The following is a 27,818-nucleotide window of genomic DNA, read 5'->3' on the forward strand; positions in this document are numbered from 1 at the left end:
AAAAGCTATCACGAGGATTAAGTATCGATTACATCATGGCATCCGAACAACTGAGCGCTGCAGAGGCGCTGTGGCGGGAGCAGTTTGCAGCTATGCAAGAGGCCATCGCCAACCTCAAAATCCACCAAGAGAACGGAACAGTTGATGATGATCTTGATGAGGATGAATTTGGCGGCTATTCCAGCGGAAACAGCGGCCAAGACGTTTGGGACTTTATCTCAGATGATGACCAGGAAGCTCTGAGCAGCGATTTCGCCGATGGAGAAGCTTTCGATGCAACAGGCGCCGCGGATTATGGTGCTGAATGGTTTGCGACTAAGTGTTCAGCCATTGCCGCCACGAATGGTCTCTCGGCTGGTGTTTTCGAGAGCCAGATCATAAGTGTTCTGAACTCTGGCCGCTCTGAAGATGAGCTTCAAATTCAGTTGACTGACTTGGTTGGCTTCGACGACCTTGACTTCATTATCGAGATCCTCGGACACAGGGATGAAATCGTCTCTGCTGTCAACGAGCAGAGCCAAGGGAGTTCCAGCGGGCCTCGACTCTTGAACAAAGCTCAACGCGAAGAAAACTTGCGCCGTCAAGACCAAGCTCACAAGTCTGCAACGCTTGCACCGGCCCATTCCAAAGAACCCCAGTACCCCCACGTTTACAAAGCATACAATGCTGGCAATACATTGAGCTATGCTGGAAAGAAGTACGGGCTGCCAGTTGGGAGCGAGAGACTGTCATTCGACAAGTATGAAGAGTATTCTATTCCAGCCGGAAAGAAGGGTGCCCTGGGTCCCGGGCAGCGACTCATTCCCATCAAAGAGTTGAACGGATTGTGTCGGAACACATTCAAGGGTTACAAGACACTCAACCGAATGCAGAGTCTCGTCTATCCTGTCGCTCACAAAACCAGCGAGAATATGCTCATCTGTGCACCCACTGGTGCTGGTAAAACAGATGCCGCCATGCTTACTATCCTTCAAACCGTTGCTCAGAATGTTGAGCCCAACCCTTTTGAAAACCCGACAGCAACCGAGTTCGCAGTCCACGCCGATGACTTCAAGATCGTCTATGTTGCTCCCATGAAGGCTCTCGCTGCCGAAGTTACGGACAAGCTGGGTAAGCGTCTGGCTTGGCTCGGTATCAAGTGTCGAGAGTACACTGGAGATATGCAACTTACAAAGTCCGAGATCATCCAGACTCAAATCATTGTGACCACCCCTGAGAAATGGGATGTTGTTACGCGAAAGGGTACTGGAGACACCGAACTCGTTCAGAAAGTCCGACTTCTCATCATTGACGAAGTCCACATGCTCCACGACGAGAGAGGTGCTGTATTGGAATCACTTGTCGCTCGAACGGAACGACAAGTAGAGAGCACACAGTCTCTCATTCGAATTGTCGGTCTCAGTGCCACTCTACCTAACTATGTCGATGTTGCCGATTTCCTCAAGGTTAACAAATATGCTGGTCTGTTTTATTTCGACGCATCCTTCCGCCCTGTTCCTCTTGAGCAACACTTTATTGGAGTCAAAGGAAAGCCAGGCACAAAACAATCTAGAGATAACTTGGACCAGGTGGCATTTGACAAGGTCAAAGAAATGCTTGAGCGTAATCACCAAGTCATGGTATTTGTCCATTCACGAAGGGATACGCAGCTTACAGCACGCATGCTGCACCAAAAAGCCATTGATGCCATGTGTGCAGACCTGCTTGATCCTACCTATCATCCTGGATTCGAGCAAGCGTCTCGTGATATCAAACAATCCAAGTCCAAGGAGATTCGAGAGTTGCTGTCTAAGGGAATTGGTGTTCATCATGCTGGTATGGCGAGATCTGACAGAAACCTAATGGAAAGACTTTTCGGAGAAGGCGTCTTGAAGGTCCTTTGCTGTACCGCCACCCTGGCCTGGGGTGTTAACTTGCCCGCTGCTGCAGTTGTTATCAAGGGAACTCAGGTTTATAGCGCCCAGGATGGTAAGTTTGTCGACTTGGGTATCTTAGACGTGCTGCAAATCTTCGGTCGTGCCGGTCGTCCTCAATTTGAGGATACTGGTATCGGCATGATTTGCACGACCCATGATAAACTTACCCATTACTTGACCGCTGTGACTGAACAGCAGCCTATTGAATCCAAATTCTCTACGAAGTTAGTCGACAACCTGAACGCCGAGATTTCACTGGGTACTGTGACTTCCATTCCCGATGCTGTCCAGTGGATTGGATACTCTTACCTCTTTGTGCGTATGCAGAGAAGCCCGATGTCTTACGGTATTGAATGGTCAGAGATCCGAGACGACCCAAACCTGGTTCAAAGACGCCGTCAACTCGCTATTCAAGCCGCCAAAACTCTGCAGCAATGTCAGATGATTATCTACAACGAGAGGACAGAGGAACTTCGCAGTAAAGATATTGGACGAATCGCCAGTCAATATTACATCCTGCACACAAGTGTCCAGGTGTTCAATGCTATGATGCAGCCCCAGGCTACTGAAGCAGATATTCTGAAAATGATCAGCATGAGTGGAGAGTTTGACAACATTCAATCCAGAGATAGCGAGGAGAAAGAGTTGACCCACCTGCGACGAGAGGTTATTCCTTGCGATGTCGATGGAGGTATCGATACTCCTCAAGCAAAGACGAATATCCTCCTCCAGTCTTACATCTCCAAGGCACAGCCTGAAGATTTTGCTCTTTCCAACGATATGAACTACGTCGCTCAGCAGTCTGGACGTATCTGTCGAGCACTCTTTATGCTTGCCCTCAACCGTAGATGGGGTCACCAGTGCCTTGTGCTTCTGACCCTGGCAAAATCGATTGAAAAGCGCATCTGGCCCTACCAACATCCTCTTCATCAGTTCGACCTTGCCAAATCTGTTCTCAACCAACTCGATACCAAGGAACACTTGACCATCGAGACGATGAAAGACATGGAGCCTGCCGAGATTGGAGGCCTGATCCATAACCAGAGTGCTGGCAAGAACATCGCGAAGATCCTGAACAACTTCCCTACAGTTCACGTTGAGGCTGAAATTGCACCACTCAACCGAGATGTCTTGCGCATCAAGCTCTACGTCATTCCTGACTTCCGATGGCATGATCAGATTCATGGAACTTCAGAGTCATTTTACATCTGGGTTGAGAACTCTGAAACCTCAGAGATCTATCACCACGAGTTTTTTATCCTCAACAGGAGAAAGTTGCATGATGACCATGAGCTTAACTTTACAATTCCGCTTTCAGATCCCCTCCCTAGTCAGATTTATGTGAGAGCAGTATCAGACAGATGGTTGGGTGCAGAAACCGTCACACCTGTCTCTTTCCAACATCTTATTCGTCCGGATACAGAGAGTGTCTATACTGAACTCCTGAACTTGCAACCATTGCCCATATCTGCGCTAAAGAACCCGGAATTAGAAGAATTGTATGCCAAGCGCTTTGATTTCTTCAACCCTATGCAAACTCAAATCTTCCACACTCTCTACCATACCCCCGCCAATGTGCTCCTTGGATCACCTACCGGTAGTGGAAAGACCGTAGCTGCCGAGCTTGCTATGTGGTGGGCGTTCCGCGAAAGACCCAAGTCAAAGGTTGTCTATATTGCCCCTATGAAAGCGCTCGTCCGCGAGCGTGTTAAGGACTGGGGTGTGAGACTGGCACGACCTTTGGGTCTCAAGTTGGTAGAGTTGACTGGTGACAATACACCTGATACTAGGACTATTCAAGATGCTGACATCATCATCACAACCCCTGAGAAATGGGATGGTATTTCTCGTTCTTGGCAGACAAGAGGGTACGTTCGGCAGGTCAGCCTGGTCATCATTGATGAGATTCATCTTTTGGCGGGTGACCGTGGTCCTATTCTCGAAATCATTGTGTCTCGTATGAACTACATTGCTTCTTCTACCAAGAACGCTGTTCGGCTCCTGGGCATGTCAACCGCTTGCGCCAACGCGACAGATCTTGGAAACTGGTTGGGTGTTAAAGAGGGTCTCTTTAACTTTAAACATTCCGTTCGTCCTGTTCCTCTGGAGCTTTATATTGACGGCTTCCCGGAAGTCAGGGGCTTCTGTCCTCTGATGCAGTCGATGAACCGCCCTACCTTCCTGGCTGTCAAGAACCACAGTCCTGATAAACCTGTTATTGTCTTTGTCCCTTCGCGACGACAGACGCGTCTGACCGCCAAGGATCTTATCAACTTTTGTGGTATGGAGGATAACCCTCGACGCTTCCTTCACATGGATGAGGAGGATTTGCAGCTCAACCTTGCTCGAGTCAAAGACGACGCACTCAAGGAAGCCATCAACTTCGGTATCGGCCTTCACCATGCTGGTCTGGTCGAGTCAGATCGCCAGCTTGCTGAAGAGCTCTTTTTGAACAACAAGATCCAGATATTGGTCGCCACCAGTACCCTTGCTTGGGGTGTCAACTTGCCTGCGCACTTGGTCGTTGTCAAGGGCACTCAATTCTTCGACGCCAAGATCGAAGCATACAAGGACATGGATTTGACCGATGTATTGCAAATGTTGGGACGAGCTGGCCGTCCCCAGTTCGATAATTCAGGGGTTGCTCGTATATTTACCAAGGACTCCAAAAAGGACTTTTACAAACACTTCCTTCACACAGGTTTCCCAGTCGAGTCCTCTTTGCACACCGTTTTAGACAACCATCTGTGCGCCGAAGTCTCATCTGAGACCATTGTTACCAAACAGGATGCGCTCGACTATCTCACTTGGACATTCTTTTTCCGCCGGCTGCACAAGAATCCCTCATACTACGGTTTGGAGATTTCGGCTGAAGAGCACAACAGCATCGCCGCTCAGCAGCTCGCGAATGACTACATGATTGAAATGGTCAACAAGTCGCTAAACGAGCTCGCCGACTCCAAGTGTGTCGAAGTTTTCCCCAACGGCGATGTTGATCCCACGCCTCTGGGCAAGATCATGAGTTACTACTACCTATCGCACAAGACAATCCGCCACCTCGTAAAGTATGCAAAGGCACAGGCCTCTTTCCTCGACGTCCTGTCTTGGATGTCTCGTGCCACTGAATACGATGAACTTCCTGTGCGCCACAACGAGGATCTCATCAACAACACCCTCTCTGATAATCTGCCATTCCCTGGCCACGCCTTTGGACTTCCCATGTGGGACCCCCATGTGAAGGCATTCCTACTTCTCCAGGCCCACATGTCCCAGATTGAACTTCCTATCACTGATTACGTCGGTGATCAGACCAGTGTACTCGATCAGGCTATTCGTATTGTCCAGGCTTCTATCGATGTTCTCACAGAATTGGGCTACCTTTCAAGTTGCTTGCAGATGATAGCGGTCCTCCAGTCCGTCAAGGCGGCTCGTTGGCCCACCGACGCGCCAGTCTCGATTCTTCCTAATATTGAACCTGACGTTAAGAACGACACACCACTTTCCAAGATAAGCGCCTTGACAAAGCCGCAGGCAATTCAACTTGCTAAGAAGCTGGGTGTTCTTGCCAGCCAGCACAATCGCTTTGCTCGTGCGGTGTCTATTCTCCCTAACGTGGAGGTCTCTATCGCCGAAGCCACGGCTCTCTCAATTACGATCAGCTTGAAGCGTCTGAACCAACTTGTGGAGCGTGAGGCTCGCATATATGCGCCAAAGTTCCCCAAACCTCAAACAGAGTCCTGGTTTGTTGTCGTTGCAGATTTATCGCGCGACGAGGTCATCGCAGTGAAGCGTGTGGGCTGGACAAGCGGCAATCGCAAGCTCGAGGCTGGTAGCAAGCCTACAGCCAAGACAAGCATCAAGCTTCCCCCGGCCGAGGCTAGACAAGCCCGCAAGCTAGATGTTCTTGTTATCAGCGATGCGTATCCAGGATTAGAGTACAGAGTCAAGGGCGTGGACATTCCTGCACCGCCAAGCGTGGACGATTCTGTGCTGTCAAAGAAGGCAGCGGCCTCTGGGTCAAACTAAGAAAAAAGTCATATTTTCGAGCAGATACAACAATAGCTGATTCCGTAGGGAATCATATACCCTGTTCCTTGATGTTCAATGAGTAGTATTCACTGGATCTTGTCATGTCATGTACGATTTGGAAGCTCTGATAAGAAAAAAATACGTGATACTGTAGACATTGTTCTAAATTTTCGATATGTCAGAACGACAGAATATACATAACAGACCCGTGCGGGCTGTATACCACACCCACATGTTCTTTGAATCCCCTATCGTTATGGAAGAATGGATTCGCTCCTGTATAGTTGGCCCAGGCCAAACACCGCCAAGCTATATCACAATAATGGCCACCCATATACCTGCAACCCTTTCTGACCAGGCGCGCAACATACTCATCTCGATCTCGTCGACTAAGAACTGGGCGCTCGCTATCCGCGGGATGGCTTGGAAAGGACTTGATGGCCCACTGTAGGCCTTCACGTTCACTGGGAAGCGCAAGTTCGTTGAGGACGGCCCCCGAGTCTTGGTAAGAAGCCACGCACTCCCACCATTGTTGCAGAAGTACATTATTACGGCAATAACTAGGTACCCTTATCTCTCTTCTCCAACCAATTGTAATTTGTGTTTTCTAATGGAGTCTCCACTCGACGAGGTTTCGTCTGTCCCAATTATAACGAATGCCCTTTGGATAGAATGTAAGCCAGGCATCGTTGAGCTTGTACTTTGTATGCTCAGAAATAGGAACAGCCGCCCATTCCACTGCTCAAAAATGAGGGCAACTGTTGCGCATTTCGATAACATGAGTGAGCAGCTGCAAAAGGATCGAACAGCGTAGCAAGACGCCTGTTGATCTCGGTAGATGCTCCGTAAGGACCTCCCGACTTGGGGTAGTTCTGGGTCTGTCGAGCGAAGATACCGGCACCGCACTTGTTCATAGTCTTGAATCGATGGAGCCGCAACATATCCATGTGCCCACCAGCAGGTCCTGGATTCTGTCAAAAAATTGATCTCGACGTGTCCCAAATCTGGATCTGGTTGGTCCATAATGATGTCTCGCATCATGTTGGACATGAAGCAATAGACGTCGTTTGCCTTGGCGAGCATCATGAAAAGCCCGTCTACAAAGTATCCCCGCCTCGGGGCTTGAAGGTTCAGGATAATCGACTTGTCGGATCTTGGGGAACATGCGAGATGGGATCTTCAAGCACAGGATACAAGAGAATACCCGGTAGCTATAAACTGAAAAATAATCGACGGCACTCAGGTAAGTGTCATTAATACGCTCCCAGGTTTTATTTTCTTGATCTGCCTAGATGTCTGTCTACTCCTAGGGAAGTTTCATTGTAAGTATTGGCTTCGGTCAAACTGTTTTAGTCGAGTCCTTCTTCCTACCCTCTGAATAGTGTGTGCCTCTATTCTCCGTAGTAGGCTCCGTGGAGACCCATATTTCCCGAGACGCCTTCCGGGGCGTTGATAAAGCAATCGGCCGAGGAGATTTCGGTTAACGGTACGCCTTTCCGGCAATATCATTTTCGGGCCGCAATGCCTAAAGTACCTAGCTTGCATTACTTTTATCCCCTATTTATGCTTTATTCGATGCTTGTTATGCATAATTGAAGGTAGTTGCAAGTACTTACTACCTGTCGCACCAGATTTGAACTATCAATGCTTTACTTTTCATATTGCAAAGCAAATAACATTTATTACCTTTAAAAGAATTATTTATATATAGTTTAATAATATTTCTGACACGATATATCAATTAAAGCATGCGTCATTATCCTTGTGTTATTCAAACCAGATCTACACTCATACTTTAGGGTAACTGCCTTTAGTGCTCATCCTCAAACTCAATATGGTAGAGGTTACGATACTTGGGTTGCATCGAAAGATACATTAAAACAGACCCTTGTCAAGCTGCCAGTCACTTGGTTTTTCCCATACAAATTCAAGCTTACATAGGAAGCATATACATGCTTGTAATTGATGGCACCTAGTGATCGTCAGTCACAGGATATGCCACATGTACTAATAATGTCAGCCATGTGCCGAATACTACGCCATTTCTTCACTAGTTATTTACTTGTATACGTGATCTTTACTGGCATCTATTCCAACACTGCAAACCTGAAGCGTATCAAATCAATGACTTTACAATATCTTGATAGAATCTCGTGGACAAGAAACATGTCGAAACACAATTGTTTTCACTTTTTCATCTGTCGTCCGATGCTCTCTTCACTTTTCCTTCCGTTTGGAAACCCCTTGAAACCGCACGTCAAATGCTTCGGGCCGCCTCCCAAGAATTTATCCCCCAGTCGGAGTACAGAATATGGTTCTTTGGAGTTTCAGGTGTAAAAAGCGGGGGATAGAAGAAGAAGAAGAAAAAAGCAACTGCTCAAATTGCTGGGGTTGGTCGACAGGGACAGGGACAGGGGTCCGAGATCAGGGGTCGCCACCGCACCGAGATCTCACTATAGAATCTTGCTCCGATATTAACATTAAAGGCAACCACTCAAAAGGTGTCTAGTTTCACCGTTGTCCGGATAAACCAATCATGTCGAGTCCAACTGTGAGGCTCAAACGTGGTGGGACAAGGATTAAGGTTAAACGCCTTGGTTATCTCGTTTGACAGGCGAGGTCTTTGTGTAAGCGGCCCAGGGTTTCAATTTCCGCTTCTCTGATGCTGCTTACAGTTGATTATTTTTTCCGTCTATCAGTATCTGGCCTGCTATGGGGTACGCACCCAAAGGCGAGACGCTCAACTCCTGCAAGGGTCCGTTGACCTGAAGTGCCTCTCCTGAGATACCTGGTCACTGGCACAACTAGGTAGATACGCGTAATAGACTTACAGTAAACAGATGAAATTGTCTTCCTTGATCCTTGCATCTGCTCCTCTCTAGCGGGACTGACGGACGGAAGTTTCCTCGTTGGCTGGTGCAACTCAACTCTCAACCAGGGAGGAGAAGACACTCAAGATCTGATATATAAGTTGGCTTCACTCTCCTCCAACATGTCTTCTTTTCTTTCCCTCCACACTCGTCGTAGCAAAATCACTTCTTTTTTCTCAACTATCTTCACTTTCTTTCAATTTGGCTGTGCCAAACCTTCATTCTTTCTAAACAACATATAAACCAACTTTTGCGAATCCTCGCTTCATTCCAATCCTTACCTACCACCTAACAAGTTTTTATAACAACAAAGAAATCTATCAAGATGCGTTTCACTGCTACCGCCGCTACTCTGGCCATGGCCACCACCGTCTCTGCCCACGCTCAAGTCTACGGCCTCTGGGTCAACGGAAAGGACCTCGGTGATGGTCGCAACACCTACATCCGATCTCCCGAGAACAACAACCCCGTCAAGGACCTGACCAGCGCTGACATTGTCTGCAACGTCAACGGTGGAAAGGCCGCTCCCAAGTTCGCTTCCGCTGCGGCCGGTGATGAGGTTACCTTCGAGTGGTACCACAACGAGCGAGGTGACGATATCATTGACGGATCTCACAAGGGTCCCGTCATCACCTACATCGCCCCTTACACCGAGACCGACGGTACCGGTGCCATCTGGACCAAGATTGCTGAGGAGGGTCTCGAGGGTGGCCAGTGGGCTGTTGACAAGCTCATCAAGAACGAGGGCAAGGCCACTTTCACTCTCCCCTCCAGCCTCAAGGCTGGCAAGTACATCATCCGCCAGGAGATCATTGCCGGTCACGAGGCCGAAGTCGCTTTCTCTCAAAACAGCGCCCGCGGTGCCCAGTTCTACCCCTCTTGCGCCCAGGTTGAGGTCACTGGATCTGGCACTGCCGTCCCCGACGAGAACTTCGACTTCCAGACCGGTTACACCTACACCGACAAGGGTATTATCTTTGACGTCTACAACGCCCAGTCTTACTCTTTCCCCGGACCCAAGGTCTGGCAGGGAACCTCTTCCGGCTCCGGCTCCGGCTCTGCCTCCGCTGCCCCTGCCCCTACCGCCGCTGAGACCCAGGCTCCCGCCCCTACTCCCACTTTCGCCACTGTTGTCAAGTCCTCTGACGAGGCCGCTGCCCCTACTCAGGCTCCTTCCACTCCCGTCACTCCTCCCAAGACTGGTTGCGCTTCTCGCCGCCGCCGTGCCCGCCGTGCTGCCCGCAAGGCTCTGTAAAGAACTCGAAAACAGTTCCATACAGACACTGGCTGATTTGCAATACGTCCGGGACGTTAACATGCTCGTGTTTGCTAGCAAAACACCAATCTTGCTTCTCCCTAGCGGAGGGCGGTTAAACTGCATCTTTTTATAGATGAATTTCTGTTATATAGATATGTTCTCTGGCCTTTCAGAGGCAAGTCTCTTGTATAAATTTTATTACGACGATCCAAAAAAAAACACTCTTATTCCTACTCTGTCTGTGATGTTCATGATGTAAAATGTTCTCGAAGTCTTTCAACTGTAAAAGCTTCACAAATGATCGTTGATATTGACCCCAAACCATGACAGTAAAACTGCAACGAAACATCCGTTAGATTTGGGTGCTTATCTCTGGCAAGTAAAGAATCATCAAGTTGGGCGCTGATGCATAGGTACGTGGATTCAGCGGCGTTGCACCGTTCATGGCAAGGACTAATACAAGCTACAAAAACTATGACAGCAGGACCAATGAACGCCGGAAGGCCCGGATTGCCTAAATGTTCGCAAGTGAGAGTCAACTTTAAAGATGACCTATCACCACATCTCTCCACATAAAACCTGGCCCCTGACGAGTTGTCAGACTCGCGCTTGTTCGGCATATCAACAATCCAACTCGTAAAAGGATACATGATATCTAAGGAAGCATTGCGAGATACCATATAAAGGAGAAGCTGACAGGTCGATATGGGTTCTAAGCTGGTCAGAGTGGTGCGGGCCACGAGCCAACTCTGCCCAACTCCATCTTGATCGCTCGAATCACAGGCAGATGCACTCAATAGTATTTCGGGCATCAGTATACCATTTAACCAAACATTTATAGACGAATTACTAAGAGGATATGTATACTTTGGTCTAAATGGCCAGCACATTGAGAGTTTGTGTGGTAATAATTTGTATTGATTGGCGCTCCTATGGCGGCCTAACGGGTTGGGCTTATTGTTTGACGTTGAACGGCAGGCAGATTGATCAGCCTAGACTGGACTAGGAGTATTGGACTGCAATCCGGGGGAATCACCATGCTTATACGCTGTCTCCTGTCGAACACAATCTATTTGATCCGTTCTGCTGGATGTCACACGCTCACCGATCGCGTATCACGAAGAAAATGACAGATCTTGACCGGGCCACCGCGGTAGCACGACTACTCCAAGTCTGACACGTGTTAGTCGTTGCAATTCGGTAGTTTAACCTCATACTCGCTTGTTAGTGAATATCTGATTCGTCGATCCATGGGCAAGGAATCACATTGTCACTGAGGCTCTGCCTCAGCCAATAGTGGTTGCTCATCATTAACCACACGCCATCCTCTGCAATTGTAGCAAGTCAATCACTTTGTTCTTGTTTGATTTTCACTCGGCAAGTTTAGGGTGATATCTCATTCTGACGCAGATCGGCCACCTGTTGAAGTAGGTAAGTTGTAAGCCACAACTGTATTTTAGTCAATATTGCCTATACAGCCAGCACTTTGAGTTGTAGTTGACACTGTATGGCGAATTGAACAAGTCAAAAACTCCCATGCCAATCCAAGAATCAGTAGAAACCGTGCTAGACAGAACCCACGATACAGAGTATTAGTGTAGCACAGCAAGGCGTTGAGCGGTACGTGCCTCGGAAAGCGGTATTGCGGGTGACTTATCCAGTGTCATGTATGGATTTTACATGGCCTTTGAATGTTGATATCGGACTCGTCGAGTGTATTCTGTGTCAAGCAAACTAGAGTCCATTTGATCTGCTCGACTACGCCTCCCGGATGACTTTGGATGATATGGATTAATCCTCAAATAAGGTTGTGTAGATGCGGTCGCCTTATCGGAAAGAGAGCTTATATCGGTGCCTCATTGACACACACTTACATCTGAAAAGAAACCAGACGGCGGCACGGATAATGCCCGAAAGTTTGTGCCAAACCGCTTGACACCCCTCGTCTTCGGACATTGTAATATGAACGTGTGGCCAGACTATGATTCTTATTATATGAGACTGCGTGATGTTTGCCGTCGCTGTTATTAGTAATGTACCTACGTTACAATGCTCAGAGAAAAAGAAGGGTGTAGAATAGAAAATGATACCCTGTTTGCCCGGTAAGAATTCTCTCATGCTGCCGATTTGATGCCGAAAGATATATCGAATAATCGTACAAAGAAGTATGAATACTGTCTGCAATGTCATTTATGCTTTATCATGTCCCTGAGCATTCGCTCATACTGGGCTGAAAACCGGGCAGTTTTGATGCCCTTCCCGTACTACCAAATCACCGTTGGGCGTGGCTACAAAACAGTCATCTATCCAATCTTTTGCAATGGATGAGAAGAAGAATTGGCATGCTTGCTGATGGGTCAGTCGTGGCTCGAGTAATCAGTCACAAAGATGGCGATCACTACACACAAAAACAGTGTCTGGTATGTCTCTTGGTCAAATCATTCTCATGAGTAGTTTTTCTCACTCATTAAGGATCGATGGATTGGCCATAGATCGTCCAACTGTGAACTGATCACCGTTTGTTAACTGTGGGCGAAATGTAATGCCTATCGTAGCCTGCCTCACGCAGTAGGTTCCTTGCGAAATGGTCATCTGTCGTCAATGTATCTGGACAATAGGCTGTGTGATTCTCGTATGACTATATTCTAACGGCAAGGTAGCGGAAACTGCGGTCGATTTCCGGACATTATTTGTTGGTTGGATAGAGATGGCCTCAACCTTTGGGGCGCAGTGGTGTAGAGCAAGCTTTAGAGAGGACACTCACACCTATAGAATTTTGAGGTGCCTAGATTCTCACCATCTGTTGTTTCGGGCATGAATATAACTGCCTGAGATAGACGTGAAAGCAAAGCTGGGCGTTTTTGAGCCGCACTCGATCGTGTAAGTATAGAAACCCTCGTGAGGATTAGTCGAAAAAACGTCTGATGAAGAGAAAGGATCAGCAATCGACACTTGCATTGCTTACCCAGGACAAATCATGGACACCTCGGAGTTGAAAGACATGAAACCCATGGGTAAGAGAGAGAACTCGCCAACTTCAGTTTATCAGCGGCAAGTGGTCACTAAGACCCTAAGCGGCAATGCACCCACCGCTGGCACCGAGACATTAGGCCGTAGCCGAGCCAATTCAGACGCCATCTTTACTGGAAGTACAATCCAAGAAGAAACACTTTTCGAAACCAGAATTCCCAAGATATCGAATTGGTTGTGGAACATTGACCGCCCATGGGAAGCATTCAGGTCACCCAATTCCCCAGATTTCAAGATTGTACGGGACAAGACGGAGAATAATACCATGACTCAAGCTAAACGAAAAGACACGACTCCACCACCACCAATAAAGCAGACTATGGAGAGACACTGATGTGAGTGGACGCTCTGGTGGCTGTTCCCAGGGGTTGACCTGCAACCCAGGGGCCCAGATACCTCCGTTGAGACACATACAACCATATGCAAGAATCTGTAAGCCGCCCGCTCCTTCATTTAAAATCGAATCCAGTCTGACATACAGCTAGAAAACCACCATTCCCGTTGATTCACAGTCTAAATCGATAATATGATTTCGATATCAGAGTTGCAAGGGGAATTGACCAGAGCGTCGCACTTCGTATGGCTTCTCCCGTTGCAATTCAATGAATTGCCTTTCCGAGTTCAGCTTGGGCAGTTCGGCCTTTGTCCCCCAAATTCAGGTCATATATTGCAAGGACTGTTATGGTTCGTGTTGTCATAGAATTAGGCAGGATTTCTGATTTTGATGCATCGTTTCAAATGCATGCACCTTTATCAGACCAGCAGTTCTTGATACTGAGATCCCTTCGGGTGCTACGGATAGTAGCTGTGGGAGTAAATATTTATCAGACAGGCCTGTTCAGCTCAGCCAGCAGCAACTGAGCAACTAGGTAGAATCAAGAGCATATCCTGAATAGTACTCGGGCGGGGTATAACAAGCATCAAGAAGAAATCTCTCAATTCAATGCGCCTGTTGAATATAGCAAGAAAGCCACGGAATCGAACCAGCCACTGTCCCTATCCCTTATTTTCTTCCTCGATGCTAAGCCCCAAGAAGCGTATTGGCGATACAAGTCCGAGACAACCAGATGGATTTTTTTCTCTCAATCCCCCCCCATAATCCGTAGTACATGGGCCAACTCGTAGCAATGAACTCCATGCATTCAGCCGCACAACGGCCTTGATAACCCCGGTCAGAGTTACATCTCAACTGTTAAATGTGTTGCATGTTCGGAATAGCCGAATGATACCGTCGAGGGATTACAACCGTTTTCCTTGGCATCATAGAGCTTGGTTCGCATCTGCAGAAACCACGAAAAAGCAAACATTGCAGAAATCGGTGAATGACCGGGATCTACTGGCTTCTTGTTGCTGGACAGTCGGCCAGAAGATCATTAATGGAACAAGCGTTGGCCATCCTCGCAACAACAAAATATGCATACACATAAGCGCGCAAGATGGTGTAACCACGCCGTCCTTCCTTCAGATGTTGGCGCGCACATGACTGTGATAATGAAGCCCCCTCTTTTCTCGACATCATCAACTGTTTATTTCTTTCCCACCTCGCTCCTACACATACGACAAAGCTGTGTCACGAGCAAAAACTAGGTGGGACTGATTGACGTTTCAACATAGCCTTGGATCCGATGGCAAATTCGAGGCTTCCAAGAAATTGTTCTTCTTCAGGGTCGCCCATCTCGTCGCTCACCAGTCAATCGATAACAATGCGAGCCCCATGGCGTCCTTTCGGTGATGTTATCTCGTCCCAGCCACAGATTGTACATGTCGTAAGGTCTAGAGATTCTTGGAAAGGCTCGTGCCCCTATGATCTCATGAAAGACAATATGCTTATGTGCCCCCAGTAGTTGCCTTCTGGCGCACCAGGCGGCCTGCCTTATAAGTAGGTAGCCATACCCCCGACGAAGATATCAGCAATGCGTCATCAGGGTCTGCCCGAGCTATGCCCTTTCCCGCTCAAGAAAATAACCTGTTAAGCAATGTATCTCGTGATAGACGATCCCGTCGGCGCCAGCAAACCACAAGTCGAGGCGGGCATTATGATGCATTTTGATGACTCGACCCGAGTTTACTTAGGCCATGACAGCTTCCCGTATGGTTTGAGGGACCAGTGTGTCGAAGCTTTCCTTGCAATGCCACCCTAGGCATTCTTCTCTCCGGCATGGCTGGCCATCGTTATCCAGGCAGCAGTTACCTGCCGCTGTAGGCGTCTGAATAGTGTTCGTGCCCGACGACCGTCAACCCCTTAACAGACAGAGAGGTAATTGTCAAAGTCGGCTTTGCGAATAATTTCATATTCCGCCATGCGATCAGCCTTGGTTCCATCGCCTCAAAGATTTGTCCATATAAAAGAACCGCGATCCCCTTTCTTTCTTCGTCATTTACTCTTGTCCATTTTTTCATGTTTTCTCATCGATCATTTCGACTTCGATCATGAATCTTCCATCCGATCCTCACAGGAGATATTCAGATGAGACCCGTCGCTCATGGACAACCACGGTCCAGCGGCACTCACAACATGTACGGCAAACACAATGCCCTGCATCTGCTTCGCGAGAGATCTCACAAGTTCCACAAAGTCGCCCTCAAATGCAACCGCACATGATGGACGGCCGAACCTATCTGGTCCAAGGACATCAAGATATATCTGCATGTCAAGACATCCAAGGGTATGCCCCGTCAACCATCTGGGCATATCAAGGCAGGTACGTTATTGAAACTTTTTAAAAATGTGGCGTGCACTTGCTAATTCGAGTGAAGCAGTGGCCTTCAGCAATACGACGACCCTATCGACTCCCAGGGCCGGGTGACCCTCCCAGACGGCCACCGTCCGTTCGACGACCCTCGTAGAAGGACTGCTCATTTCGTTGACTCTGGGCAACATCCGGGAACCCGTTATGCGTCGTACGCTGGTGACACTGAGCAACGTGCGATCACTTCTGCTGCCAGGGCCATCACTCATTTTGAAATGCAGTTCTCCCATGGTGCCAACCTCAATGCCTCAGCCCAAGACGTCCTGCAAGGTGGTACACCATGGCCTTATCCACAACGTATCGACCCGAACTATCGTGACTATCCACCAGCAGTTGAATGTGCCAATCATAACGGCAAGTATTCTCGGGCCCGGCGTTGGTGAATTCCTTGGAGTCAACATCTCACCCCACTGGAACCCATATTGGATTTTGATGCTGTGTTTTTGGTTGGCGTTTAAACAGGGGGGTACTATTGACGGCCTATTTCCATTACTTTCGTCCTCGTCCTGGTGTGTTCTGGTTTCTTCATGGCGTATAACTTGCGGGCTTCTATTGGTGATTTCATCCAATATCGAAGATGATTTCAAGATCGTTTCTTTCGGGGCCGCTGGAGTTGTACATGTATAGATATTATATACTTATAGTTTTACCTTCATCAATAACATTGATCTTTGTTTTAATTTCTGTTAGGAACAAGGTGTGGGGGCCGATAGATGGAAGGTATAATTCCAGACTGAAAGCAAACTCTCCAACAGAGTTGTTGGTTGCTAGAAGCAATGGTGCGACACCTGTAACACACACAGACATGGAGATTCGCATCTATGCTCCATCCAGTAGTTGAAGATAAATCGTTCCATTGAAGACAACGTTGCTATACACCAATGTCATAGTTGGTGTGCGCATCAATCCAAATAAGAAATATCGAGGCGCCACTTTACTGCAAGTGTCTCAGCTGTTGGTGGCAGTCGGCCAAGGAGCGTGTGTGTGCAGGACAGGCCCATCGAGACATTATTGACCAAAAGAGTTATCCGTGGGCTGCTCGACATTGCTGGTTCAGGCTATCCAAGCTGACTTCGCTGCATGTATTATACCATCGGTGGACGTGTGATGCGATCCTTGCAAGATCAGCGACGGTCCAAGGAGTAGGACAACCTCAATTTACCTCAGTTGAGTCTGCCCAACAACGGCTTCAGGTCCTGTATTGTGACTTTCTGGGCATTAAACCGACAATTTAACGAGGGTTGGTTGATCTGCAGGTATGTACAGTGGTTTCCAGTTCTTCCAGGTACCTCGGAAATGGTATGTGTGTTGAAGAGTTACAGCCTGCTTGAGCTGAGACTGGGATGAAAGCCACCAACTCCTCCGCTGGGGAACACAGTAGAGGGTCTCGCACCAATTTCGCCAGTGTTGAATAAAAGCTGCGAGTCCGTCATGCGCATATGATGGTTGTCATATGCAAGAAGCAGAGATGGCTCGAAGGGGGAGGGAGAAGTTAAGTAGCTGTGCAATTCCACCTTCGCTTCTCCCTCTTGAATCTTTTCATGTTTTTACCACTGTTTGGAAACTCTGGTGTAGCTTTCATGGCGACCGATTCTGGATTGTTCACTACTGACCCATCAAGGGTCAATACAATACCAAATTCTCGAACCACCTTGTCCATGTGGCTTCTGTATCCCTATCCCTTTTTTTCTCTGTCGTTTCTTTCCATTTTGCCGCTTTTTGTTTCGTTCCCCTACAGTCGCATAAACTTGCTCGGGAGTTCCATCATGACATCAAGACGCTGTCTGCCTTGTTCGTCTACAAATCCCAGGTATGGCGAAGCCTCATCGTCGGCTCTCCAATCAGTCGATACATGCCCGTGAGTTGCCTTGCTGCCTTGGCCCTGATCAACTACCAAACCGTTTCGGAGCCATAATCGACTCGGTATCGGTGCACAATCGGAGGAGATAGCTAAGTCACCGGCAAATTGGAGACCGGTGTTCGTTTTCTTCTGGTCGACAGTAATTCCCCAGAGAACTCCAATGTCTTCCAACAGAAGCTCGAGATCCCCAGACTGATTAGTGTTCGTGTTGTCTTTGCAGCAGTACCCTTGTCGGGCTCCTCCTACTGGCCGATAATAAGGAGCCGCCTGTCTTGTCTCCCGCTCCAGCTTTTATTCGAAGCTGATATCGAAATCATCCACAGACACTAACACCTTCTTTTCCATCCGCGGTTCAATTATCGAGCATCTCCTGGTGGTTCCCCGTCAACTCTCAAAAGTTGTCGTGTGCATCCTAAGACGCTCTGATAATAGCTATCTGACTCTCAGCAGGACGTGCCGCCACCTCCTCACTTGCTAGCAGTACCTCGTCTACTCCATCGCTCTCCTACACGCTTGGCTGTAGAAGTCTCCGTGACACTCCGCCTCGCGTGCCCCCTTACGACATTGGGAAGGGTTACCACTTGAGAGCTGACCGCAAAGGCTGGCGATATCCCTACTTTGGCGATCGAACGTCCCATCCGCCATCGCCGAGAAAGGCCACTGGTATCAGAACCAGAGAAAACTGCCATCTTGTCTCAGTTTAGCGTCGTCGACTATCCCTTCTAACCTCTGTCGCTATGTACACTAACAGCGAGCTCCATGACCGCATTCCTGAGTGTATAGCATACTCCCAGTTGTGTGTTTTGGAAGACACAAAACGGATCTGCATCAGCTGCAGGAGGGTTCAGAGGCAAATTCGAATAAGAAATGAGCCCCCTAGCCTGGGCGAGACACCTTTGACTGTCCTCGACGACCCTTGTGGGCCCGATGACGAGCTTGCAGCTGGCGACCCTACCCAGATGGCAATCCAAGATGGCATTCCAAGGGACTTCGTACGCGGTTCACCAGATGTTTCCAAGACTTCGCTAACAGGTACAGCTTGCCTTGCGTACCAGTGGAGTCGGCCAGCTGGAATACAGTCGAAACAAGGACGACTGTATGGGCTCTCCTTCTCGTATCGACGCTGAACAAGGAAGTGGTGAAAGGTAATGCTGTGATTCTCTACCATAACGAGCGAGGTGCTAATCATGGCAGTGGCGTTAAAAGCTGCGGTGCTAAACAGAATGACCAAGGCCGGGACCAGGTTATAAGCGGCTCAGATGAAAATTCCAACCCCATGGACGTTGAAGAGAACGACGAAAAGGTTCCCCAACTGCAAGCAAATGTCGCTCTTTGGGTATCTGGAGTTACCAATACATGCGTGGGCAAAAGGTCTGGTGACATCGAGCAAGCCCTTCGGCAAGTTAACCTTGCCTTCCGTTCCGAAGCCCCTTTGAGTACTCCTGCAGCCGGTGATTATATCGAGCTCTCGGATGATACTGAGAAGAACGAGTAGTTCCGGAATCCGTGGTTGATATCTATTCGTGAAATAGCATGTTTTGCGAAGACTAGAAATGGTGCTGGAGGACTAAGATGATTGGTGAGTAGAGATATTCCACTCCATCCGCACCTTCTGATTGGGGCTGTTGCAGTTTCCGAAATCCATTTCGTACGTAAACGCCGATCGAAGGGCAGGTGTCCTCCCACTGTTGGCAAGCGCAATGCACTGCATTACAATACAACGACTAGGAACTGGGACAGACGCAGGCAGGCAGGCTTCTTGCATCGGGCGGTTGCATAATAGATGAAAAAGAATAGAAGAAGAAGAAGAAGAAGAAGAAGAAGAAGAAGAAGAAAAGAGGAAGATAAAGTCTTTAACGTGGAAAAGGGGAGCACGTGCCTTTTGACAAGGACTGTTTTTTCTGTTCTCTTTTCTCGGAATTATCTGGGTATAGCCTGCTCCTAAATTGTCTGAGTTTGAAGTGTCTTCCTTATGGCAGGGTTTCAGTAGTTGGTATATCTGAAACGAACGAGCGAAAAACTTTGGGTATAGGCTGGAATAGTTCTTGTATATTTCACACTTTTATTGTTGAATGCCTTTCTTCTTCTTCAAGTTAACAATCTCCAGCCCTGTTGCAAAACCCAGGCCAGTCGCCTTGACGATGAGTTTACGCAATTATTCGTAAGTCAAGGCTGTGTAGGATGTTGTGGCCTACAACCATTCATCTTTTCTGTAACTCGGTCCCAATTGGCAAAGATGATAGGCCAAAGTCGCCACTTATCTCCTGCGCAGTGTATCTCTACACGTGGCGAGTTTATCATGACGTCCAATCGTTGCTGCAGTGAGGAAAGTGATCATCATGAGGCTGAGTTATCGCATGGGGATGCCGACATCGTGTAAGTGATATCCTTGCAGGTTTGCAGGTCTGTTGGGATCATGCATTTGTCGCAACACAGCTGAAAGGGCAAAATGAAAGGACCAGGCAAGTTCAACGTAGGACGACAAGACTTGAAAAGAGATATAGATAAAGGACGAAACAGGAGGGGCAGGGAATAATAAATGAGAGAAATCATCGCGCACTATGAACAAGCCACTTCAGGGTCCGTTAAGTTGTTGTCCGGGGTTAGACTAGAGAGCCCCGGCCGCGGCGGGTGGTCCCACTTTGCCTGCCGGGAGCCGACATCCATCCCCGATTCAGTTCAGCTGTCCACTATGTACACTTGCAGTTATTCGGCCGCCAAACACAACTCAGCCAAGAGAAAGAAGTTCGGGTACTCTAGCTTCTTATATACCTAGGTAATCTTGTCAAAACCTCAGTTTTGAACACGAAAATACTGAGCCCCGTCAGCTCAATTTCGGTCTCGGTCTCACCGAAGGGCTTAGCAATCAACCGCAGAGGACACATACTATTAGCCACCCGTCGGCTCATCTTTCTCTTTGAATATAAAAATACATTGGACTAATCGTGAAAAGCCCATATTCCTTGTCAATTCAGCCACTGGAAAGTATTTGTTGCCTAGCTTTGCAGCTGCTAGTTCGTTCGGCAAATGAGTCACAAAAAGTGAGGAGCAGTTAAACGGTGAATCAGTATCAACATCATATATAGCTAGGTCACTAGACAATTCTCGGAGTCATTCACGCTGCTTTCATTGCGATACAACTTCGCGGCTGATACTTCTGCCTGAACCAACCTTCCGCAAGACAACCACAACCTATCAACCCATCTCGCCACAAGCTTCCCACCATCTCAACGCAGGTAACATGAAGCTTGTGGAATTGGATGGAAGAACGGGTGAGGGTGGCGGGCAAGTCGTTAGAGTTGCGATTGCCATAGCTGCTTTGACAGGGCAAGCGGTCACAATCACCAACGTGAGAGGAAATCGTGACCGCGGCGGTGGTGGGTGATGTCTGGATTTATAACGACATCACTGGCTAATATCCTTCAGGTCTCAAGAGCCAGCATGTCACCAGTATCCAGTATCTTACGGAGGTAACCGATGCAGACGTTGATGGCCTGAGTGTAGGATCCAAGACTGTCACATTCGTACCAAGACGAACACCCACGGAATTACACCAACGCAATATCAAAGTATCCGCAGAGTCGGGTTCTGCAAGTACTCTTCTCATACTCCAAGCTATCTTGCCATTCTTGGTCTTTGCGGGAAATGACTCTGAGGAACCAGTTGAGCTTCAAATCTCCGGCGGAACAAATGTCTCATTTTCCCTCAGTTTTGAATATCTGGATCAGATACTATTGCCAACATTAGAAGAACGGTTCAGCATCCAGGTAGAGAGAACACTGGAGCGTCGTGGGTGGAGCATGGGACCTCAGTCCAGAGGGCAAATCAGTCTGAAATTCCACCCATTGAAGATTGGTCAGAGCCTGCGATACAAGGCCCCGGAGAAACTAAAATACCCCCAATCCTACGAGGTCAAGTCAGTCGGTGTCAGCATGGTGGTGCCTGGTAGCGTGCATGAGAAACTCCAGGCATCACTGACAAAAGATCTGGAAGAACTGTTCCCGTCAACTGAAATATGTTTCAAGCTTACTGAAGACACGAACCTGGATTCACGCTGGTACATACTCCTCGTCGCACACTCCACATCTGGAATTCGATGGGGACACGACTGGCTCGGATCTCTGCCGAAGAAGACGAATAACAGGGATCGATTCACGGATCAGGTGTCAAAGCAGCTATGCCGAGGTCTGTATAAAGAGACAGAGGTTGGGGGTCAAGTAGACGTTCATCTTCAAGACCAAATGGTCGTGTTCCAGGCACTTTGCGAAGGATATTCCTCGTTTCCCCGGCGTGACGGCCCAGACGAATCATCTTCTGGTGCGCTAATTGATGATATGGGAAATATTGATATTGGAGACGATAGAATGAGAAAGGAAAAAACACATGAACCATTCGGTTATGGTTCGCTACATTCACAAACAGCAAGATGGGTTGCTAGTGAGATGCTCCCGAACGTGGAGTTTTACAATAAAGGAGACCTAGTCAAAGGCGCAGGTATATCAATGAAATAGATCTTTTAGGCTCGGAATAGGGCATACTTATGAGTCAATAGTAGTTCATGGCGAGCGCATATTAACCTGATTCAATAAATTTAAACACCAATTAAAGTGTTGGTTGAGCGGAGTGCATTAGTTGCGACGTGGCTAATGATGGCCTCATAGCTGTAGTGCTACTTATCCTTACTAGATGGAAAGGTATTGCACACTCAACATTTGAGGGTTGGATTCAAATGGCGTTCGCGTCGCAACCTCAACCAAATTCTTGGTCTTTATCGAAAGATCCATCATATAGGAACCGGTCTGCCTGCTTTTATATACTAGCCTCAATGATCCGTATTGCACTTTGATCCCAAACACAGTGTTACGGCGCAGTCCAAGATGAAGGGACATCGCCGAATCGGAACTGCGACCAACCGAAGCTACCTTCATGCAATGTCCAAGTTTGTTTTCCCCTATCCTCACCAGCCGCGCCCGCAGCAATGAAAACGGGCATGAGATGGTCCATAAAAGGGTGCGCTTGTTTTGCGTCTCCTCTCTTACATACCGCGGCCATCTTTTCCTCGCGGACACCAGGGTCGGCCTCCGCAGCCTCTTTAAGGGCATTGTCGAAACTCACAGCGTATGGGAGTGGTTCTGTGTTACCTTCAAACATGTGGTGCATGTCTCGCAAGTTGTGTACTGACATCCCAGCACAGATTATGACGATTCTCTCATTCCTAAGTGCAGACACAGCGCGGCCAAGGGCATAATGAGCATGAGGGTCTTCGCTCTTGAATAAAGAGACCTGAACCAGTGGGACATTTAGAGGATTCGCTTCAGGGTTAAAAGCTATGGCTTGTCAGTATATCTGTCTGACAAGTAATACTTAGCTCACGTACCAACGTGGAAGCCAGAGAACACGCCATGATCTAGGCCACGTTTCATTCCATAGGACTGAATTCCAGCCTCTGAAAGCATCGCCATGATCTTGCTCGCAAGCTCGGGACTTCCTTTGTTTGGATACTGAGCCTTGTAAAAATGGTCAGGGAAGCCATAGAAACTGGTTACAGGTTAACAGAGACTCGGAGTAAGATTCAGCACATGACACACTCATAGATTAGGTCAGTATCAACTGCATTGTTGACGTGGATGGTGTTCTCTTCCCCCATCCAATGTGCCGAGAAAACAACCACGGCTTTTGGTTTGACTTGATGTGTGATTTCTTTGCCAATTCGTTGAAGGACCGGATACACAGGATGCTTTGTGTTGTATTGAACATCCGGCTTCGGTTTGTTAGTCTCTTTGTTTCTAACTTTAGGAGAAACTTACCCCCCCATGGCTTAAGAAGTAGACAGGTGTTTTTGTTATTGAAGCAACTAGCGGGGTTGTATTCTTCTGTGCGTTGTACCAATCGACTCCTACCTTCTGCAATGTCGATGAGAAAGCTCTAGGCGGTGATGCACTGAACCAAGCAATCATGGCCACAGCCACAGAAACAAAGCCGATCAATGCTCGGAGTAGTAAACGTTGAGCCATGGTGAGTCGAGCGGTGTTGATAATAAACTCTCGACCGTAGTTCAAAACAGTATCAGAAACGTTACTATTGTAGAATCATGCTCCGTTTACATGCTGGTGAATCGTATATCCGATTATCCTTTCCGGAATATCCGCCGGTGGATCTTTTGAGCTGAAGTGGGATGAACGTGATACTAAATCAGCCCATCATGATAGTTACCGTCATGGGTATTTCCAGCTTGGGTTATTGATAGTGGAGAGATTGGCGAAGTGATTAACAGGTCTGTGCTGAATGGGACTTTGCGGCTTGTACAAAGTCACCTACCTTGTGAATGGTGCCTGTGTAAAAGTTCATAGATTAGGATGGACAGTAGGCGCAAGTGGCTAAAGCCGTGGTTGTGTCAAATACCTAATACCTACTAAGGTACTAGAGTAAAACTACATTGGGTTTGATTGAAGATCCATGGCTAATTCAAGGAAAAGAATACACTGCGGTTGTACACTAATTAACTACCTATCTAGTAATTAAAGAAACAATCCCAACTAAAGGCTTTCTGTTATCCTAATAGTAAACGAGTACCCTATATGCTTGCTGTAGAGACTGTCCATGTTAGTGGTAAGCTTAACCTCCAACGGAACCGGATAAACTGCCCCACAAAACAGAAGGAGCTACCTTCAGTGGTCCGTTGCTGGGTGCAACTACCAGATTGGCCCGCCAAAAAGTCAACCTCAGAAACTGCAGGGCAATCATCAAATGTGAAAGGGCGGCTCATCACTTAATCATCATCTTCATCCTCTTTGTCCGTCGACAAACATCGCCCCCAGGATCGTATCTCACGCCACACAATACGGTCCAATAATCAGACACGCCCTGCCTGTGATACTTGCGCTTAATCATCTGTTTCGACCTTCATCATGGCTCCTCTTATCCTTCACAACGTCCCAGACGATGAATGCTATGTCGGTGACGACGGCATCAAGCGACCTTATGCCATGTATTTCAACCAGTATGGCTACCTCTCCTCCCCTTCAAACTAACACTAACAAGACGCGCAATCAGACAAGATGCCCCCCAAGGAACTACACGATCACGTCGCAGCGCCGCTGAATCTGGCTCGTTTGGTAAATCAACCCGTCGTTCGCGATCGCGCACCGGAACACCAGCTCGCAGTCGCGAGAACCCCACGCTAGCTGCCGCAGATAAGCTTTTTGGCGATTGGGTATCGAACCAAGCCGCCGCACCTGCTCAGACCGTCCAGCGTAAGAGCAGCGGTATGATGCAGGAAGAGGCTGCTACCCAACGACCGGTCACCTCTACGCCCGTCGAGCTAATCCTCCGCGGCTACCGATCGTACACTCAGCAGTACGCTGCCATCTCCCATTACGAATCACTTGCGGGCGCGATCTTGGAGGATTATCCCCGAGAACCTCCTGCCAGCCAACGCCGATACAAGTCCGAATTACGCGATCCCGCATTCACGCGACGCCGTAACCTCACAGCTGACGAACGAGCCTTGGTGAACCGTGCCGATGGTGGAGATCATTGGGTCAAGGTTACCTTTGAGAGCAGAGAAGCTGCCGAAGCTGCAACCTTTGCCAGCCCCCAAAGGATTCTGGGACATCTTGTGTACGCTGAGCCGTACCGAGGAGTTCCTCCCGCCAAGGACGAGGCCTGCCCCGATATTGAGGTTGTCCCTGATCACCCCCGGTCACAGAGCATGCCGACGGTTCCCATCTCAAATGGTCGCAAGAACTTTAGCGGGCCAACATCGTTTAACAGCCGTCTCCTCGACCTCTCTCCGCCTCATTCGCAAACCTCCAGCCTGACCATGGACACTGGAACTATCAGCAACTCCCATGCCTCTTCTGCCACGATCACTGAGCCCCTGCCTCTCCTTAAAGCCACCACATCGAGTATTGAGCCTATGGAGATTCGTGACGAGGACAGTATTTTCTGTCGTCGCATCCCGACCGCCCGACGCGCTACCATTCTGCCCGCCGAGCAAGCCCTTCTCCCTCAGCAAACCATGATGCAGCGAGTGATTAACGCCATTCCTTTCATCAAGTGGTTTGGTGGCAGCATGATCGGTAACGAGGTGCCGCGAACCGAGACAGGTGAATTCGATTGGAGCAAGGCAAGCTTGTACTGGAAGCTCATCTGGTGGCTTGACGCTTGGATTGGACTGTTTGGGGGTGATGTGCTCAACGCCGATAAGGATGATTAGAGGACATCTAATCGGCAGTGTGAGTACAAGATATCCTAGACAGACGGTCCAAAAAGGCAATAGCATCGGTGGGTAGCAGAACTAGAATGTACGAGAGACGAAGAATTTGATCATCGACCACGGCGTAACAGCGGTCATGGCGTAAGGCGTGTTATGGAATGGTACTACTTGGTTTAGTCGCATATTTAATAGACATCGAGGATAAAGATCCGCATAATGTTTGTATACTATCAATCAGGAGCAAGCCCTGCAAATCTATTTCTGCCTCTCGGTGAAGAGAATGTCTTGTCAAAAATGCCCACACAAACGCCTTCGTACATGATAACCCAACACAATCGTAATTCAGTAATCCGGCCACTTAGCTTGGACTTCTGTCTTCATCGCCGCTCCACGCAGCTGCAGAGCTCGCATCTGTAATTAGCCCTGGCGACTTTGGTCTTTTCTCCATAGAAGCAGGTGATACGGATCGCCCTCTTGTTTCCTCCTCTTGCTCGATAGCAATGTCCTGTTCACGAATTTCATCATGCCCGTCGCCATTTTGTGTCTCCTCTACTTCACCATCTGATTCAGCCACAGGCAGAAGCAATTCGGATCGACTTAATTCATCATCGTCGTTTCCTATACCTTCTGCTCGGCCAACTAGCGAGTCATAGGTTACATCTGTTGGGACCCGGCGAATAGGCTGTGGTGAGAACGGTCTTGCGTTGCGCGGTTTGTTAAAGTCTGTCGAGAAGACGCTGTCGGTGTCGCCACCACCGCTGGGTCTCATATCTGAAGCCAACGCAGCAAGTGATTGGTAGCGTTCTGTATCCATCAAGAGACTGTCACCTCTAGCGTGGCTCCTGGATAGTTCTGACCCTGTATCGGCAAGTATGCTCTTGGGCGGGAGGATCGAAAAGAGCTTTGGTGTATCGCCGCCGCCACCGCTGCCCATGTTTGCGCTGTCTTCCTCGGTTGCAAATAAATCCTGTCCCTTCTCCAGGAGATCGTCCAGACCGCCTCCGCTCCATCCTTTTCTTGCGAGACTTTCGAATATGTCCACCTCTGCGCGTACAAGACTGCAGCTTGCGTCGACAATTCTTCCGCTTGTCTCTTGACTCTCTCTCAACAGCGTTCGTGCATGATCGGCATGTAACGTTGTCAACCCGTCCAGTTTCGTAGTCAAGTCAACCAAATGTGCTCTAAATCGTCCCACATCTCGCCTTCGCTGTTTGTGCAACTTCATGCCCTCCTTTTCCAACCGCTTGATCTCTCTGCTCTGGGCTTTGATATTATGTTTGTACGTCTCCTCTTCATCGTCAATAACGGTCTGCCATTTGTCCAGGTCATGGAGAAGCGGCACTTCGAAGGATCGGTATACTGTCTCGGAGAGAATTTGTTGGTGGTTTGCGACAAGATGGTGCACTCCAGAAGCGGACATGAGCATATCGGCGGTGCAGGAGCCCTTAGTCGAGAAGCTAGCCGTCATGTTGGTCGACCCAGAAGGCCCAATAGGCTCAGCGCGAGCCTCTTTTAGTCTGGCGCATGCTTCGAGCGCTGAGCCGAATGTCGACGCAGCGGTTGACAGCGCAGCGAGAGCGAGCCGGTATGACTTTGCGGAAGCGACGAGGTCAGAATAAGCTTGCTGGGAGTTTTCAAGGTCGGCTTTTGTGAGGACAGCATGTGAAGATCGGGGAGGTGGTGGGAGTGGTAGGTTGAACTGAGATAAAGGGTTCGTAGTTGATGCAAGAGAGTATACGGGCGATCCAGGGACAGGTGGTAGTTGTGACGGTGTCGGTGACACTGGACGCGAGGCTTCGGAGGTCATGCTTGTTTACTTTGGGCGGACGATCATCGGTGTGACTCGGCTTGTGTGGATTGCGAATCGGGGACGGTTTGAGAAGACG

The 27,818-nt window shown here is 48.5% G+C and overlaps 9 protein-coding genes across 9 annotated transcripts; 7 read left to right on the forward strand and 2 right to left on the reverse strand.

Annotated features, from left to right (window-relative positions):
* Window positions 1-35: 35 nt before the first annotated feature.
* FSST1_012054 (Sec63 Brl domain-containing protein) lies at window positions 36-5,942 on the forward strand (the record flags this gene model as incomplete). The annotated part of the gene is made up of 1 exon (XM_083235245.1): window positions 36-5,942. The coding sequence occupies one exon, from the start codon at window positions 36-38 to the stop codon at window positions 5,940-5,942; it is 5,907 nt and encodes a 1,968-aa protein (XP_083081750.1).
* Window positions 5,943-9,140: 3,198 nt separating this feature from the next.
* FSST1_012055 (glycosyl hydrolase family 61-domain-containing protein) lies at window positions 9,141-10,070 on the forward strand (the record flags this gene model as incomplete). Its single annotated transcript, XM_083235247.1, has 1 exon — window positions 9,141-10,070. One exon carries the CDS (start codon window positions 9,141-9,143, stop codon window positions 10,068-10,070), a length of 930 nt encoding a protein of 309 aa, XP_083081751.1.
* Window positions 10,071-13,050: 2,980 nt separating this feature from the next.
* On the forward strand, window positions 13,051-13,437 carry FSST1_012056 (uncharacterized protein; the record flags this gene model as incomplete). Its single annotated transcript, XM_083235248.1, has 1 exon — window positions 13,051-13,437. One exon carries the CDS (start codon window positions 13,051-13,053, stop codon window positions 13,435-13,437), a length of 387 nt encoding a protein of 128 aa, XP_083081752.1.
* Window positions 13,438-15,533: 2,096 nt separating this feature from the next.
* FSST1_012057 (uncharacterized protein) lies at window positions 15,534-16,236 on the forward strand (the record flags this gene model as incomplete). Its single annotated transcript, XM_083235249.1, has 2 exons — window positions 15,534-15,805; window positions 15,861-16,236. The coding sequence occupies 2 exons, from the start codon at window positions 15,534-15,536 to the stop codon at window positions 16,234-16,236; spliced, it is 648 nt and encodes a 215-aa protein (XP_083081753.1).
* Window positions 16,237-18,451: 2,215 nt separating this feature from the next.
* Window positions 18,452-19,209, forward strand: FSST1_012058 (uncharacterized protein; the record flags this gene model as incomplete). Its single annotated transcript, XM_083235250.1, has 3 exons — window positions 18,452-18,706; window positions 18,753-18,859; window positions 18,909-19,209. 3 exons carry the CDS (start codon window positions 18,452-18,454, stop codon window positions 19,207-19,209), a joined length of 663 nt encoding a protein of 220 aa, XP_083081754.1.
* A 1,746-nt stretch (window positions 19,210-20,955) lies between these two features.
* FSST1_012059 (RNA 3'-terminal phosphate cyclase-domain-containing protein) lies at window positions 20,956-22,225 on the forward strand (the record flags this gene model as incomplete). Its single annotated transcript, XM_083235251.1, has 2 exons — window positions 20,956-21,091; window positions 21,141-22,225. The coding sequence occupies 2 exons, from the start codon at window positions 20,956-20,958 to the stop codon at window positions 22,223-22,225; spliced, it is 1,221 nt and encodes a 406-aa protein (XP_083081755.1).
* Window positions 22,226-22,574: 349 nt separating this feature from the next.
* FSST1_012060 (Extradiol ring-cleavage dioxygenase, class III enzyme, subunit B) lies at window positions 22,575-23,728 on the reverse strand (the record flags this gene model as incomplete). The annotated part of the gene is made up of 4 exons (XM_083235252.1): window positions 22,575-23,041; window positions 23,092-23,252; window positions 23,303-23,475; window positions 23,522-23,728. 4 exons carry the CDS (start codon window positions 23,726-23,728, stop codon window positions 22,575-22,577), a joined length of 1,008 nt encoding a protein of 335 aa, XP_083081756.1.
* An 894-nt stretch (window positions 23,729-24,622) lies between these two features.
* FSST1_012061 (uncharacterized protein) lies at window positions 24,623-25,932 on the forward strand (the record flags this gene model as incomplete). Its single annotated transcript, XM_083235253.1, has 2 exons — window positions 24,623-24,714; window positions 24,768-25,932. 2 exons carry the CDS (start codon window positions 24,623-24,625, stop codon window positions 25,930-25,932), a joined length of 1,257 nt encoding a protein of 418 aa, XP_083081757.1.
* A 358-nt stretch (window positions 25,933-26,290) lies between these two features.
* On the reverse strand, window positions 26,291-27,739 carry FSST1_012062 (uncharacterized protein; the record flags this gene model as incomplete). Its single annotated transcript, XM_083235254.1, has 1 exon — window positions 26,291-27,739. One exon carries the CDS (start codon window positions 27,737-27,739, stop codon window positions 26,291-26,293), a length of 1,449 nt encoding a protein of 482 aa, XP_083081758.1.
* Window positions 27,740-27,818: the final 79 nt, after the last annotated feature.

This window comes from Fusarium sambucinum, chromosome III, assembly GCF_050947815.1.
Source record: "Fusarium sambucinum isolate potato_lamoka chromosome III, whole genome shotgun sequence".
Classification (NCBI taxonomy): domain Eukaryota; kingdom Fungi; phylum Ascomycota; class Sordariomycetes; order Hypocreales; family Nectriaceae; genus Fusarium; species Fusarium sambucinum.